General features: G+C 40.9%; 2 protein-coding genes across 3 annotated transcripts in view; one reads left to right on the top strand and one right to left on the bottom strand.

Moving 5' to 3' along the window:
- The window catches only part of gusb (glucuronidase, beta), a 34,663-nt gene extending 29,081 nt beyond the window's left edge, over positions 1-5,582 (top strand). The window contains exon 14 of the mRNA XM_068010301.1: positions 268-5,582. Coding sequence (XP_067866402.1) covers positions 268-322 — 55 coding nt within the window. The 3' untranslated portion in view covers positions 323-5,582. The remainder of the gene's footprint in view (positions 1-267) is intronic.
- The window catches only part of vkorc1l1 (vitamin K epoxide reductase complex, subunit 1-like 1), a 43,654-nt gene that overhangs the window by 4,061 nt on the left and 21,664 nt on the right, over positions 1-17,929 (bottom strand). For both annotated transcript variants that reach the window (XM_068010304.1, XM_068010305.1), the window contains one exon: positions 8,319-8,428. In XM_068010304.1, coding sequence (XP_067866405.1) covers positions 8,319-8,428 — 110 coding nt within the window. The remainder of the gene's footprint in view (positions 1-8,318; positions 8,429-17,929) is intronic.

Genomic DNA, 17,929 nt, shown 5'->3' with positions numbered 1-17,929 from the left:
TGCATTTTATACTTGTGATGATCCGGTAGTTTTTTTTTGGGAAGAATGCAGCGTGCCTTTTGCCTTTAAGGCTGGGAAAAGGAGCTGAGTCCAGAAGCTGAGTCAAAGAGTGTGTTCTCATTGCCTTGGACACAGCCATTCGGAGACTGCGATTCAAAGGGTGCTTTCTCATTACCTTGGATACAGCCATTCGGACTGAGCATCGAGATATATTTGTTACAATTCAATTTTGAACTGGCTTATAGTGCAAACATTCTGTTCTAACAGGAGAGACAGACCAACAGACAGCCGCAACTTAGCACCTATAAGGAGAGAACTCTGATAATTTAAACTGAAAGAAGAATTTAAACAGTGACTATATTTTTAAACCTCAAAAATTCTAAAGCTAGATTGATTCTATTGAAAGTGGTTGTGAATTGTTGATCTACTGTGGTCATCGCTGGAGAAGGAAAGCATCACTTACAGCTGGAATTAGACTACGGACTGTTCTACTGTTGAAGAACCTTTTCCTCCCCCATCGGACAGCTGTGAGGACTTCAAGCAACCTTGGACTTTTTCACCTCTGGCAGGAGCATAAATTTGCAAAAACCTTAATTTTTTCTATTTTAAAATGTTGTTTATATCTTCATAGTGTTTAAGAATTTAGTTTCTTTAATTAAACAGCTAATTTGTTGATTTAAAGATCTGGTTTGGTTAGCCTCATTCAGGTGTTAATAGATGGTACAATTTGGCTGGGTCTCTCTTTAATTTGAAAAGTTTAAAATGATATGTTAGGCAATCTGCAGAGGGACGGGATTGAATTAACAGTGCGTTTCTCCCACCACGATCAATCAGAATCGTATATTTTGATTGGGGGCGTGTCTGGGATTTGAATCATATCTTAAATGGAGGCTCACTCGCAGTTGAATCCTATTTAAATTTGGTGGCTCGCGTCTGGGATCAGAATCAGCCCAATTTGGAGGGCTCGCATTTGGAATCAAATTAATTACTCCTCTCTGGGATAACATTTAAATTGGGGTCTTGTGTTTGGAATCATAATTAATTGCACTCGCGCCTGGGATCATAGCAATTGGAAACTCTATTGTTGGGATCTGAATCCAACACCAATTACAAAGAAATTAAAAGAACAAGGCCTCTTGTACAAGGTACAGTCTATACTATTGTTATGGCATTAGTGGTTGTAGCAGAGTTTTGGGGAAAGCAGAATGTTTCCCTGAGTGACTTGATAACTTTAATTAAGAACAAATTAAAAGAATTGGCAGCGAAATTGGGGTTAGAATTGAAATCAGGTGCCAAAAAAGCAGAGATAATTGACATAACAGCCGAACATCTGGAATTAGTAGATGATGAAGAAGCTGAAGGGGAATATGAGGAACAAGAAAGAGAATATGAGAGACATGAAGGTAGTAGGTCAGAGTGTGATGCAGTGGTATTGTCTAGGATTCAGTTAGAAATGAAAAGAACTTGAGGCAGAAAATGAATTAAGAAAACTTGAACTTCAGAGAGACAGTTTAAGAGTAGAGAGGGAATTTAAATTAAAAGAAATGGAACTAAGACAAAGGGGTAGTCTTAAATCCAGGGAAAATTTGGGTCTGGAAGAATCTGAATTTAGATAAGGACCCAGCGAGAAGTTCTTTAAATTTATACAGGCTCTTCCTAAGTTCAAGGAAATGGACATAAAGGCATTTTTCATATCTTTTGAAAAAATAGCCAAACAGATGAAATGGCCGAAAGAAAGCTGGTTATTGCTCATGCAGAGAGATACAGCACTGAAACAGGCCCTTCGGCCCACCGAGTCTGTGCCAACAACCACCCATTTATACTAACCCTACAGTAATCCCATATTCCCTACCACCTACCTACACTAGGGGCAATTTATAATGGCCAATTTACCTATCAACCTGCAAGTCTTCGGCTGTGGGAGGAAACCGGAGCACCCGGCGAAAACCCACGCGGTCACAGGGAGAACTTGCAAACTCCGCACAGGCAGTACCCAGAATCGAACCCGGGTCCCTGGAGCTGTGCGGCTGTGGTGCTAACCACTGCGCCACTGTGCCGCCCATGTAGGGCAGGTTGGTAGGCAGAGCTCATGAAGTTTATGCCATGCTTTCTGAAGAGGCTTCTGCAGATTAGGAGATGGCAAAAAAGGCTATTCTCACTGCGTAGGAGTTGGTCCCTGAAGCTTCCCGTCCAGACATTTAGGAACTTATGGAGACTGGCTGGGCAGACATATTTGGAATGAAAGAGTGAAGCAATTGAATTTTGACCGTTGGATATGGGCATTAAAGATAGAAACCACATATGAGAACCTTCAAGAATTGATTCTCTTGGAATGGAGTTTTTAAACTCCATTCCTTCAAAAGTGAGAACTCAGATAACCCGAAAGTTCTGAAAGCTGGGCAAGCAGCAGAGATTGCTGACTATTTTGAGTTTGTGACTAAGCCAACCTATTTTGTCCGTCACCCCCATAAACCCAACGATAGAAAGTGGTAGAGCGAAAGGAAGGAAAATAGCCGGGGATACGAAGGAACAGCTGGGAATGCCACAGGATCACCTCAGGTCAGAAAGGAAGGTGCTGAGGGTAGAAGTGAGGTTCGCAAGCGAAAGTGTTATCATTGCAACAAAACGGGTCATCTTCGTTCAGAGTGCTGGAAATTGTGTGGTAAACCCATAGGACTTGCCGGGGTACGCAAAGTTAGTGCAGAGGAAAAGACTCCGACTGAGAGTATAGCAGAACAGGCTATAGCTTTAACAACAGCTGTGAATGTGAAACCAGATACTAAAATAAAAGGAATGCAGAAGTTAAGAATAAAATACCCTAGACTTATAATGAATTTTTGTCAAAGGGGAGAGTAACTCCACATCCTGTAAGTGAGGCAGGAAAACGGGAGCGATCCAAACACTCTTGCTGGGGAAAAATATGAGGTTTCCACCAGAGAGCGCCTTGAACGCAAAAGTTTTAGTTAATGGAACTGACGGGGTGTGTATACCCGTACCTTTGTATAAAGTTCGCCTAGAGTGACTTAATATCTGGGATAGTAACTGTAGGTGTTGTCCACAGTTTACCAGTAAAGGGAATTGATCTACTCCTAGGAAATGATTTGGCTGGATCAAAAGTATCAGTTTCTCCTATAGTTGCAGAGGAACCAAGTGAAATTAAGGAAATGGAGCAATTACAGGAACAAGTTCTGGGAATATTTCCTGTGTGTGTAGTTACCCGAGCAATGGCTAAATAGGATCCATTGTCGGAGGTAAAAGGGGCACTAAAGTAGATAGCCAAGTATCTGAAACTTTATTTGGGGTTTTAGATAATCCAAATGAGTTGTTTAACAGATTGTCTATCATTGCATCACAGCAAGCTGATCCAGAGATATACCGAATAGCACAGACGGCTGTCAGAAGCTAAAGGAGTTCCGGAAGGCTATTATACGGCAAATGGGGTTTTGAGGAGGAAATGGAGACCGCCTCATAGACCTGCCGACGAAGACTGGACAGTTGTTGAACAGATAGTGGTACCCCCCTAAATATTGACAAGAATTATTAATGTTAGCACATGACATTCCTTTTTCAGGATATAGGGGAACTCGGAAGACCAAATCACACATAAACAAACATTACTAGCCAGGTCTTACAAAGGATGAGACACAATTTTGTAGAACATGCCATACCTGTCAAATGGTGGGAAAACCACAACCTACCATAAAACCAGGGGATGAAGTATTAGTGTTGTTACCGTCACAGGGAGAACCACTGAAAGCACGGCCCATATAGAGAGTGATCAAAAGAGTAGGTAAAGTAGATTACTTGATTGACACCCCTGATTGCCAGAAGAACCACCGGTTGTGTCACATTAATATGTTCAAACCATATTTAGCAGGGAGTAGGATAAGCCAGTGCAGTATGTCAGGTAATTGGGACTGTTGAGAAGGGAAAAGATAGTGAGGATGAGGCAGAAGTAGGCCTAGAAAGTTCTCAGATTGAACCTCCAACTATCCAATTAGCGAATACAGAATGGCTAGGAAAATTAAACAATAGGCTTTTACACTTAGAGGCAAAACAGTGTGAAGTCCTAACCAGGGTTTTCACAACGTTTCAAAAAGATTGTAGGGATAAGCCAGGATGTACAACCTTAACCACACGTGGGTCTAGGGGGAACCATTCCTTTAAAACAATATCGCTGCTGCTTAGGTCCAGACAGACAGGCCCAAGTGGAAGCAGAGGTACAAGGCATGCTGAAGGGCAGCTTAGTTGAACCTAGTCAGGACAGCTGGAATTCACAGATGGTCTTGGTGACTAAACCTGGTGGGTCAGCTCAAATTTGCATAGACTCTAGAAAAGACACTGTGGTAAAGAAAGCAGACGCCTAACCAAATTCTTATTTAAATGACCGTATGGACAGAGTGGGCAACACCGTGTGTCTTAAAGAGACAGATGTGTTGAAGGGATACTGTCAAATTCCTTTGCCACCCCAGTGTAAGAAAAAAATCAGCTTCTGTTACACCGGATAGGATTTTCCAGTGTCAAGTGATGCCACATAGATTAAGGGGTACTCGAGAAACTTCTCAGAATGGTAAACCCAGTAGTGGTCAGTGCTCCTAGCTGTGCAGTTCAGCTGGCTGAGGTGATGGACAATAGGGATACTTGGAAGGAAAACATGAAACAATTGGAAGACTATGCTTGGAAATTTTAAGATGGGTTAATTAGGACAACCTTTTGAAATTTTAAAGCCTAGATGTTCTGGTGGAACTTGTTGCTGTAGTGTTAACATTTTAGAAAATTTATACCTGTAAATGCGAAAAAAAAGTTAGCTTATTTTTCACATTGATTTTTTTACCCATTGTAATGAAACGCATGACAGGAATGGCATTTCATTCCACCAGGGGCGGAGGTGTGATGATCCTGTAGTTTCCACCTCTCCCCCCCCCCCCCACCAAAAAGAAGAATGTGGCATGCCTTTAAAGCTGGGAAAAGGAGCCATACTGTTTTAAGACAGCAGGCTCCAGAAACTGAGTCAAATAGTGCATTCTCGTTGCCTTGGACACAGCCAGAGACTGCGATTCAGAGGGTGCTTTCTCGTTACCTTGGATACAGCCACTCGGACTGAGCATCGAGAGATACATTTGTTACAATTCAATTTTGAACTGGCTTATGGTGCAAACAGACTGTTCTAACAGGAGAGACAGACAGACAGCTGCATGTTAGCACCTGAAAGGAAAGATCTCCAATAATTTGAATTGAAGGAAGAATTTAAACTCTGACCATATTTTTAAACCTCATAAAATTCTAAAGCCAGATTGATTCTATTGAAAGTGGTTGTGAGTTGATGATCTATTGTGGTCATTGCTGGAGAAGGAAAGCATTACTTACTACTGGAATTAAACTACGGACTGTTCTACTGTTGAAGAACCAGTTTCTCCCCATCAGACAGCTGTGAGGACTTCAAGCAACCTTGGACTTTTTCACCTCGGGCAGGAGTGTAAATTTGCAAGGACTCTAATTTTTTTCTATTTTAAATGTTGTTTCTATTCTCAGTGTTTAAGAATATAGTTTTTCTAATTAAACAGTTAATTTGTTGATTTAAAGACACCTGGTTTGGTTAGCCTCATTCAGGGATTAATAGATGTTACAATTTGGCTGGATCTTTCTTTAATTTGGAAAGTTTAAAATGATATATTAGGCGATCTGTGGAGGGACGGGATTGAATTAACAATGTGTTTCTCCCACCACAATCAGAATCGTATATTTTTATTGGGGGCTTTGACTGGAACGGTCGTTCATAACATACTACACACAAAATCTTTCTTTCTTTTACACTCATTTCACAAAAACTCCACAGGAGCTCTCTGCCATCCCCATGCAAGTGCAGTTCATGTGAATTTCCACCAGTTCTGAACAGGCTATAAAATTTACACCTGAAATTTTAGGTGCAACAGGACTGTTTTTGGTGTTTTATGACAATTATTTCACTTGAGACTTAAATTGTAGTTTCTGTATTTTATTTTGTTGCTTAAGGACACATTCAAAATCATCCACAATTGAATTTTCTTAAACACGATGTGCCATCCAAAACTGCCGTCTGTATCCTAACTTGCACCAAGTACCATTCACCCCTCAATCCCCGTGCTCGTTGACCTACACTGGCTCCATTTTAAAATTCTCATCCTTGTGTTAAAATCCCTCCATGCTCCCCATCTCTGTAATCTCCTCCAGTCTTAAAACCCTCTGAGAATACTCCGTTCCTTCAAATATGGCCTCTGGTGTATCCCCTAATTCCTTTGCCCCACTATTGGCAGCAACATCTTCAGCCATCAAGACCAAACTCTGGAATTTCCTACCTAAACCCCTTTGCCTCTCTACCTCTCTCCTTTAAGATACTGCTTAAAACCTACACATTTCACCAAGCTTTTGGTCACCTGTCCCAACAACTCCTTTGGTGTCAATTCTTGTCGGATTATGCTCCTACGAAACACCCTAGGTTCTATATATAAATGCAAGTTGTTGGTGTGTTGTAACTTGCTGACAGGAAGATCAGCCTAAGTTTTGGTAAAACTTGCCAGTTACATCATTTTAGGAACTTTGGGGCCAAGTGGATATTTTGTATTTGGAGCTAAAACTGTACCAACTCTCCGATTCCTGACATACATGCCAGCAACCTGCAGCACTGCTAGTCTTGTGGAGGCAATAGAAGAGGGACAAGAGCTCAGCTGCAGCTAATGTAGTATAAGGCAGACTCAGGTTCAATCCTCTTGATGGCTTTTGACTATATGAATCCAAGAACTGCTGACCAATTTTCTCTAATTGAATAGCTCTTTCAAAAAGCCTCCTTCTACATAGTATGGTTTTATGATCAGCCTTCCGCTGCTGGGTGACCGACTTTATTGCGAACTGCTTTGGCATATTTTGCTAGTGTAATCTAAATGTAAGTAATTGTTTTGTCTGCTTTTTAGAATGTAACAAATCTTTTAATGACAGCAGATATATTACAATCAACCTTAGCATCCACTGGCTAAGGGGCAAAGAGGCAAGATTCCCATTCCAGACCATTATCTAGAAGCTTAGCATGGGCAAAGATGGGATTTAGGTTCCCAATGTTGTTATAGCCTGTTGTCATTCACCAACTAGATCATTTAAGCTGAGGTATGAGGGGGCTGCTGGTATCCATAGAACCATGCTAAGCACAAGGCATCACCATCCCCACAGCAGTGCAGTCAAGTAGAAAGAAAAATCAGAAAAATACACTGTTGTAAGTGGGGACCATGTTATGAACTTCTAATTTCAACCAGTTTTTCCTCCCCATCACCATCATCATAGAGCAGATAATACCAAGCCACTTTGTCAAGTCAGTTTTTTCCCCAGTATTTTACACATTATCCCAAAGACAAATCCCATTAATATTTGATTGCATGCACCTGATTAATATTAAGCCAAGAAAGAGTGGGGCAACTATACTACACATTTATAGGTGTTGCAAAACCATTCATCCACACATTGGAAGTTGTACTTAATGTCAGATATGTAACAAAAAACCACATAATACTCAGGACTCTAACAGAGGTCAACTGCTAACCTCACATTGGAGAGAATCATTCCATTCTTGGAATCAGAAACCATTAGCCTCCCCAAAAAAATAGAAGTTAAGCCAATAAAATGGGGTGGATAAACACTCATTTGCTATAGCAACATGCTCAGGGAAATTAAGTATTGAAAAAGATCAGCTGTACACAAATTTAACATTCAGCAAGTTAAGCTTTCATTGATTTCTATATATAGTTTAAAATAACATTATTACAAAATAAAATAGTTTAAGGTGGTCAGCATGTAGAAGTAAAGCTCCAGTAATTTTTTTTGGTTATTTAAGATCTAAAAAAGTTCTTGGAACCCAGGACAAAACACACTTATTCATGTAGAGGTTAAAAATTTAAAAAATGAATGCAGCACTCAAACAATCAAATCCTTCCTCTTTAGCTGCAGGATTTTTGACCATATGTGTTATTTCCTTAAATGTGATTGCATGATAAGGCATCACCATCCCTCAGTCACTCTGCACAGCTCCAATCAAAATATCAATCAACAATTTTCTGCATTGTTAAGCAACCAATAGAAACGTTGCACATGGAATGTCTTATTTTGTTTGAATGAGTTAACATTTCCAAAATGTTGCAGCTGTCAACCAACTGATTGTGTATGAAAATTGCTATGTTGCAAGTATAGTATGATTCTGAATTAACACTGGCCTAATTGTTGTGAATAATGGAAGCTCAGATGCCCTAATAAATCCTGCTGTGAATCATATTAACCCAGACATACACAGTACTCACCCAACAACATTTGTAGAAGATAGAAAATAAGTCCATATATACTGTTTGGCTGATTCAAAGCACTCTCCATTCCAAAAATGATACCAACAAGGCCAAATCCTCTTCCCCATCTGCAAATGATAATTATAGTTAAGTGACATGATAGCACCAGCCATGAAATTAGAAACTGAAGATAGAAAACACCATCTGTTTGCACATGAAAAAAAAAACACCTATTTTTTCAGATCAGGCTTATTAAACTTATAATCACACTGCATTAGATCAAGATAGAACAAAAACACTTTGGCAGTTGTGAAATTTCAGCTGCTTATAAGACAGATAGAACTGGTAAAAGTGCTTATCGTGTAGTCCCTACCCCAGGGACAAGTGTTCAATTCCATCTCTAAAAACATTAGTTCATTTAACATCTGTTCCTAATGGTGCAGGATATAATTCATGCATGTCACAATTATTGTCCACAGGACGACATGTTCTTGTCTTGAACCGGTGAAACAAGGTTTTTTAAAAAAAGTTGTAAAAGATAAAAACAAATCAGTATCTCAAAATCAGCAACAGGAATGGCTCGGATGGGGAGAAAGGAAAAAAAAAATCACATTGGTGCAAGAGTGTAGTGAGACACACTGGGCCAGAGCAAAAGTTTCTAGTTGTGTTAGGCCTAATGTGACAGAGCTTAATGCAGATGCCAGGTGACCAAATTGTGAAAAATGTTTTCACATCCAAGAGACATATGGTGGTGACAAAGTTACAGTGGCCAACTGGATAACCCACTGTACCATCCATGAAATTTGTCAGAACAGCTGTAGAAATCCTGGAAAAAAACAGCACAAACAGATTGTGAGTGAGAAAGGAAGGTCATGCAACTTCAAATGATACAGCACAAAAGGCTGCCATTTGGTTCATCATGCCTGCTCTTTGAAAGAGCTATCTAATTAATCCCACTCCACTGCACTTTCCCATAGCCTTGGCAATGTTTCCTTTTCAAGTAGATATCCAATTCCCCTTTGAAAGTTACAATTGAACCTGCTTCCAACATCCATTCAGGCAGTGCATTACAGATTGCGATAATTTGCTGTGTATGAAAGAATTCTTCTCTCCCCTCTGATTTTTTTGCCAATTACTTTAAATCGGTTTGCTCTGGTTTAACTTAAAACTTATACCAGGTATTACCTGCTTCAAATCTGCATTAGTGGTTTGAGTGTCTTACAATCAGAAGTGTGTAGCTACTGTTCATATCCAATTATATAATAACATAACCCAGGAGTGCAATAAGAGCGCCAAGATCAGAACTGGATATACTGCCTTTCAAACATGCCCTCATATTCTTCTCCAGACTGAAATACTTTAGAGGGATAAAGTCAGATACAAATTGTTAAGCTGCTTTATTTTACAGAAAGAAAATGAGGGTAGAGTAACAAATGCAATCAAATTTCACTCAATTCAACAAGAAAAACAAAAATACACCTCACTTTCATAGTCAGGTCACTTAACTTTTACCCTGACTAGGTCAGGCTTCCTCCCCAGACACAGGCTACCTGTGCTCCCTTCTCCTTTAACTTTGTGTTCCAAACAAATGAGTGCGCTGCCCCTTTAACTTATTCCTTGTTCAGTGATTCCTCATTGGGTTATCAAGCAAACTGAATATGCCTTCATGAGTATATTCTCAAGCTGGACTCATTCATGGAAATATCTCCACATCAATAGGTGTAATGTCCATAGATTCTAACTTTCATTCTTCTTCCCTGGTGCAGACTCATCTTAATGGTAAACTACATTTTCCAATTTTCTGAACATAACCCATTCAGAGCATTATTTTTACAAAATTACACTAACAGCCTCCTTACACAACAGTCAGTAATCCTGAAACATGACACTAGGATAACTTTGCAGAGATCAAGGAATTGGCTGGAATGGGATGATGGAAATTAGACAGCAAATCTACAAGCTGGCAGTACGCTCTATTCAGGAACGTAACTGACAAGGAAAACAAAAGGGATATTAATGGGGAAATGGAACACGAGTGATTAGAATAAGTAACAAAAGAAGGTGCCTTATGGAAGCATAAAAATATTATTTGCAAGAGTAAGAATTGGGAGGATTATTAAAAAAAAAAAATTGGGCCAAAAATATACCAAGGTGAAGAAAATTGGACAGTATCAAAGCAACAGTAATAGCTTTAAGTATATCAGGTCACAGATTGGTAAGAGGATGATGTAAGGCTATTAAAAAGAGTACAATATACAGCATACTGGTTGGGGGGGGGGGGGGGGCGCGGGTAGGACTAAATTAGTATTTTAGTGTCATCTTCATTGTTGTAGACTATACAATAGAGGGATATGAAAAAGCAGAGATTCATGAAGTGCAGAAAACATTAATAAAAAGGAAAAATGTAACAAATAAAAAGAGAAAATCAAGTCAGACAAGTCTTCAAGAAATGCATCAGAAATGGTCAGAACTAATTTGTATTCAGTTTTGGGTGCTCCACCTTTCTTTTTTTCTTTGGCCTCCTTGTCTCGAGAGACAATGGGTAAGCACCTGGAGGTGGTCAGTGGTTTGTGAAGCAGCGCCTGGAGTGGCTATAAAGGCCAATTCTAGAGTGACAGACTCTTCCACAGGTGCTGCAGATAAAGTTGGTGGTCGGGGCTGTTACACAGTTGGCTCTCCCCTTGCGCTTGTCTTTTTTCCTGCCAACTGCACCTCAACTGGGTGCCTCACCTTAGGGAGGATATAACAGCCCGAGAGAAAAACCATCTAGAAACCATGAATCCAATAGCACAAATTTCAAAATGAAGGTAATGCTTGATTGACCTTACTCAATTCTTTGAAGTAGGAATAAAGTAGACAAGGGTAATGCAATAGATACAATACATTTGGGTTTTCAAAAGGCCTTTGATAAGATACAAAATACTATGACCTTAGTCATGAGCCCATTATGTGCACTTAGGGAAAAAGTAGCAGAATAGACAGCAAGTTGGCTTCAGAGCAGAAAACAGAAGGAACTGGCAAAAGATGGGAAATAGTGTTCCACAAGGATCAGTGCTTGAACCACTGATTCATTGGAAGTACAATATCGAAATTTACATACAACACCAAATGGGGGCAGAGGGTATAGATCATACTGAAGACTGCAGCAAAATGCAGCAACATTAATAAACTTGCAAAATGGGTGCATAATTGGCAAATTAACTTCAATCTAGCCAAGTTTGAGGTGTTACATTTTGATAAGAATAAAGAGGCCATATACTGCTTGAATAATAAGAGTCTAAATGGGGTAGAAGAGCAAAGAGATCTAGGGATACAGATACACAAATCACAAAGTTACAGTGCAAGTTAATAATGCCATTAAAAAAAATACAAAGCACTGGGGATCATTTCTACAGGGATAGATTTGAACAGCAAGGAAGCCATGTTAAACTTACATCCAACCTCGGTTAGATCACACTTGGGGTACTGTGCACAGTACTGGCCTCTCTTTTTATGTAGGAAAGGATATAGAGGTACTGAAGAGGGTAGAGACAAGATTTACAATGATGATACATCTTAGAAAGGATATATTGGACTTGGAAGCATGTAGCATAGATTCACTAGAATAGTTAAATGGTTAGAATGGTCCAAGGATTAAATTATGAGGAGGGATTACATAAACTCGGCTTGCTTTCTCTAGAATCTAGAAGATCATGGGATGATTTGATTGAGGTTTTTAAGGATTTTGAAAGGAATTGATGGAGTGTAGAGAGACAGACAGACATTTTCTGCTGGTGGGGCAGTCCAGGACACAGGAATTAAGCGTAACCGTGAAAAGAACTTTAAAAGGCCATTCAGGAGAGAAATTAGGAAATACTTCTTCACACAAAGGGTGGTATAAGTGTGGCACTTTCTCCCACAAAAAAAATCAATAGGTGCTAGAAGACACTTTTACTAACCAAGGATATCAGGGTATATGGAGCCAAGGCAGGTAAATGGAATTAGGACACAGATCAGTTATGATCTCTTTGAATGGTGAAACTGACTCAAGGGGGCTGAATAGTCTACTCGTGTTCCTCCGATACCAGACCCAAGAGATATACATATCAGGAAAGACTGAACAGGCTGCGGACAATTTCTGTAGAAGAAAGGCTGACCTATTAGAGGTTTTTAAAATAACAGGTTTTGGTAGGGTAGACAGAGTAGATATTTCTACTTGAAGGAGAGAACAAAACTAGGAGCCATAAATACAATAGGGAATTCAGGAGAAACTTGTTTACAAGAAGAGTGGCAAGAATGTGAAATTCATTACTAATGTTTTGTCTAATTTCCCTCCACGTGCAGGATTCGTTTCTTGCACTGCGCGGTCCCTTTAAGATTGCTGCACAGCCGAGCAAACAGACCGCTGCTTATACGAGGCCTGTTTGTCCCCTGCGCGACATATTCCCAATTGCAACATGGCTGCACACCCATGCAACTTAGTGGGAATACTCCAACGAGTAGTTGAGGTGAATAGCATAGATGGATTTAAGGGGAAGCTAGATAAGAATGAAAGAAAGGAATAGGATATACTAACAGGGTTAGATGAAGAGAGATGGGAAGAGACTCACATGGACTATAAACACCGGCATAGACCAGTTGGGCTGAATGGCCTGTTTCCGTGCTGTAGATTCTACATAAAAATCCAGCAATGTCACACCAGGTTGATGGGACTTAGTTGTGATTAGAGTCTGGGAAAACTTATGTTACATTTCCTGAGAATAAGGAGGTTAAAAGGATGAGAGATGGAGATGCTGTAAGTGAAGGGAATGGACAGGGTTAAAGTATGAATCCAGGATACAAGGGACACCATCTTTAATTTCAATCTACCTTCACGCAAGGACTCAGTCACTGCCACAGAAAGTCAAAGATATAAAAAGTGAATAGAGACATTTAGAAAGAAGATATGCAATTGAAAGTCAAGAATATGGAAAACAGGTATGAATTGGGATTAAAAAAGGTAACTGCCAAGGGTGACAAAAATAGCAAAAATGGCTCAGTGATCAATTCCTGTTTCTATGCACTTTGGCTTCAAAGTGTGCAAGAAAAGAAGGGTTTGCGACTGGAGAGCAAGACTTATTTGCTCTGCCAATTGTGCAGTGGATCAGAAATTACAGGTTTGATTCTTGCTCTTCGTCTGTGCTGAATTAGCCAATCTCAGCCATGCATAGTAAATTACCAGAACTTTACACTTATGGTTCATTACTGATATCACTATGTCAATAGCTCCCGACGTCCAAGCTTATTTAGGGAGTAGCTGAGCCACACAGGTTAGGTTAGAAGAGTTGCAAGGTTCATATCCTGGTCCAAACTGAATTGGCTGACTTTACATTCTAACTCAAATCAGCTAGAGTTTCCACTCCAAGTCATAAACCAGTGATACCTGCTGCATGTACGTATAAGTAGACTTTAATGATGATCAGTTAAATTCAGTCCACGATGGCCCCATGGTCAAATAATCTGCTCAAACACACCAAGGTGCTCATACAATATTGGCTACCTGGGATGAAGGACCAGAGAGAAAATATAAGGCTGTACCTTAGTAGGAGAGAGTAATGTCCTCTGGAGGGCAGGGAAATTAACTTTAATTTATAAGATTTGTCAGAATACAAATACCATAATACAACTAATTATCAGTCCTTTTCGTTAGTTCGGTCTGTGCAGTTAAGTATTGGGGTGGGGTCTCTACAAATATCTAGCTACTTGAATTTACTCCATTTCTAGTAGGGGTTGGTTAGTTCCTCTTTAAGAAGTACTCCCTTTAGATAACCTACACATGAGATACACTAAGTAATCCATGCATATTTGCAAAGCACTGTATTTATTCTTTGTTCCAAATGTTAGCCTACACTGCAGCACATTAAATTCCATGGAAGGATATCCCATTCTTCTAGTACACTGAACTCCTCAGGTGACACCATCCAGGTACGATTTCCAGAAATATTAAGGGAAACAATGAAATGACAGATTACCTCCATCTTCAAATATTTTCCTCCACAAACCAAAAATCCAGTTAACTAAGCCCAATGTACACCAAGAAATCTGTGTTGTTGATTCTAGAGTCAAAGGGGGCATACTTTCCCTTTACAGGCTTGCACTTGACCCACAAAATGTAACATTCTGACCACAGTTCGCAGTCCCTCCTCATCCATCTTGATCTCTGCTGTCCTTGACACCACTGATCATTCTCCAACATCCTCTGTAGTCCACCTTTGTGACTGCTCTCAACTCTATGTACAGCAATGTTTCCTACACCTGCGCAGTCAGTGGTGTACCCCAATGCTCAATCTTTGGTCCTCTCCATTATCCATATGCTTATCCTTACTGATATTACCCCAAAACATGAGATCAGCTTCCACACTTGTGCCAATGACACACAACTCAATTCCACGGCAGGTGCTCAAATTGTCAACCGCATTAAGTCTTGGAGAAATAAATATTTTTCCCAGCTTAATTAAGCAAAACTAAAGGCGCCCTTTTGCTCTCAACCAATGTACATCTCTCCTCAATTCCATTAACCGCCCAAACTACCACCTCAGGCCAATCTCAAGTGGAATTTCCTTCCCTACATCCAAGACGACCCACCTTCACAATATTGCTCGATTCTGCCCGACTGCAACCAAGACTCTAATCGATACCTCGATGATCTCGTGACTCGACTTCTTTAAATGGTTTGCTAGTTGGCCTCCCCATGTCAATCATACAAAAACCAACTCAGAGTGCCAGTGTCAAAGTCCTTGCCTGTTCAAAAGTTCCATTACCCCTGTGCTCACAAAACAATTTTAACATCCCAATCTGAAAATTCCGTCACCACCTTGCCACACCAATGCTAAGCCCTGCTTGGACCATCACTCCAAAAACTGGTTGAATCAGTCAGTCAGCGGTCTCTGTTCTGCCAATGCCAACTGTGCTTTCATCCACCATGCGGCATACTTCTCAAATTCCCTCTTCAACAGTAGCACCATACCTTCTTCCCTCCTTTACTTTTAGCAATACCCAATAAAGATTTTTCAACCATTAACTCACTCCATTCTACATTTTCCCTCCCCACTTGCTCAACGTCTTTTTCCATTTGCCACAAGCAGCTGTATATAAATGCTGGCTGTAGTTGTTGGTTAGATATTAAACCTTCAAACAGGCATTTTAATTTTTGGAGGGGTATTTTAATATTCCATTAAAATTTTACTTTTAAATGTGTTAAATTGATGACTGTTGCAGTGCTAGAAATTGGACTTACATTCCTGGACTTTAGGGTAGATCAAGAGATGACTGGGGTGAAGGTCAGGGTTTCTGTTTCCAAATCTACTATTGACTTTTTAAAAATTCTTTTATGGGATGAGAGCGTCGCTGGCAAGGCCAGCATATGTTGCCCATCCCCAATTGCCCTGGAGAAAAATGGTGGTGAGCCAGCCTCTTGAACCACAGTCACACCCACAGCACTGTTAGGAAAGGAGTTCCAGGTTTTTGACCTAGTGACAGTGACGGAATGGCGATATAGTTTTTTTTTGTTCCAAGTCAGGATGGTGTGTGGCTTGAGGAGGAATGTGGAGGTGGTGCTGTTCCCATGCGCCTGCAGCCCTTGTTCTCCTGGGTGGTACAGGCTGCAGGTTTGGAAGGTGCAGTCGAAGGAGCCTTGGTGAGCTGCTGCAGTGCACCTTGTATATGGTACACACTGCTGCCATTGTGCGTCAGTGGTGGAGGGAATGAATGTTTAAGGTGGTGGATGGGGTGCCGTCAAGCGACTTGCTTTGTCCTGGATAATGTTGAGCTTCGAGTGTTGTTGGAGTTGCTTTCAACCAGGCAAGTAGACAGTATTCCATTATACTCTTGGCTTGTAACTTGTAGGTGGTGGAACGGCTTTGGGGACTCGGGAGGAGCGTTGCTCGCCGCAGAATTCCCAGCCGACTTCCTCTTGTAGCCACCGTATTTACATAGCTGGTCCAGTTAAGTTTCTGGTCAATGGTAACCCCCAGAATGTTGTTGGTCAGGAATTCAGAGGTGGTAATGCTGTTGAATGTCAAGGGGAAATGTTTAGATTCTCTCTTGTTGGAGATGGTCATTGCCTGGCACTTGTGTGGCGCGAATGCTACTTACCACTTATCAGCTCAAGCCAAAGACGTCCAGGACACGGGCTGCTTCAGTATCGGTGGAGTTGCAAATGGCACTGAATACTGCACAATCACCAGCAAATATCCCCACTTCTGACCTTATGATGGAGGCAAGGTCATTCATGAAGCAGCTGAAGATGGTTGGGCCACTACCCTGAAAAACTCAGGACTATGACTGGAGAGTGCTATCTGTGGACAGTATTAAATTTGGCTGTGATGCAACTTCCCCTCCCCAGAACAGTTCAATAGACTGCCAACATTCACTGTCTTGGCTCACAGAGGTGACCATTTGGCCAAAATATCAGAGAGTTTCTAGCACCACGTGAAGATGATCTTCAGCTGAAAGAGATTATATATTTGACATGTGACCAGGAAGAGGGATGCTGTCAATTTTCCAACTCTGAAAACTCCTACATCTTCAAGCCTTTTCCACTGAACATGGAGTTAGATACTGTAATGCAGAAAATAGACTGAAGAGCAAGTTGACTGTAGCATTGTTCATTCAGAAAAGGATGGGATATGATCTAATTCTACAAAATATTAAATTAGGTTTTGCTGTTTACAGTAATGGGAGACGGTGGCATAGTGATGTCACTGGACTAGTAATCCAGAGCTTCAATTAATTAATTCAATTAATAAAAATCTGGATTTGAAAGCTAGTTTCAGTAATGGCAACCACAAACCTACCATCCATTGTTGTAAAAATTCATCTGTTTCACCAAGGTTCTTTAGGGAAGGAGATCTGTGCCTTACCTGGTCTGGCCTACATGTGACTCCAGACCCACAATGTGGTTGACTCTTAACTGCCCTCTGAAATGGCCTAGCAAGCCATTCAATTGTACAAAACCACTACACAAGGAATAAAACTAGACAGAACACCCAGCATGGACTGAGGCACCAGAAACAATAACCCCAGCCCTGTCCATGCTGCAAAGTCCTCCTGGGAGTTGGGGCCAAAATTGGGAAGATCTGTCCCACAGACTTGTCAAGCAACTGCCTGACATAGTCATACTCAAGAGAACATACCTTACAGCTAATTTCCCCAGACACCACCATTACCATTCGTGGGCATGTCCTGTCCCACCAGCAGGACAGACTCATCAGAGGTGAGGGAGTTGCCGGACGTCCTCAACATTGGTTCCGGACCCCACGAAGTCTCATGGCATCAGGTCAAACATAGGCAAGGAAACCGCCTTCTGATTGTCACCTACCGCCCTCCCTCAGCTGATGAATCAGTGCTCCTCCATATTGAACACCACTTAGAGTGGCAAGGGCACGGAATGTACTATGAGTGGGGACTTCAATGTCCATCACCAAGAGTGAATAGCACCACTACTAACAGAGATGGCCAGGTGGTGAGAGAACCAAGAGGGAAAAAAACTACTAGACCTTGTCCTCACCAATCTACTTGACGCAAATGCATCTATCCATGACAGTATTGGCAGGAGTGACCACCACACAACCCTTGTGAAAACAAAGTCCTGTCTTTACATCGAGGATACT

This window comes from Heterodontus francisci, chromosome 30 (assembly GCF_036365525.1).
Source record: "Heterodontus francisci isolate sHetFra1 chromosome 30, sHetFra1.hap1, whole genome shotgun sequence".
NCBI lineage: Eukaryota > Metazoa > Chordata > Chondrichthyes > Heterodontiformes > Heterodontidae > Heterodontus > Heterodontus francisci.
The sequence above is the reverse complement of the archived record's forward strand: the minus strand, read 5'-3'. Positions and strand labels throughout refer to the sequence as shown.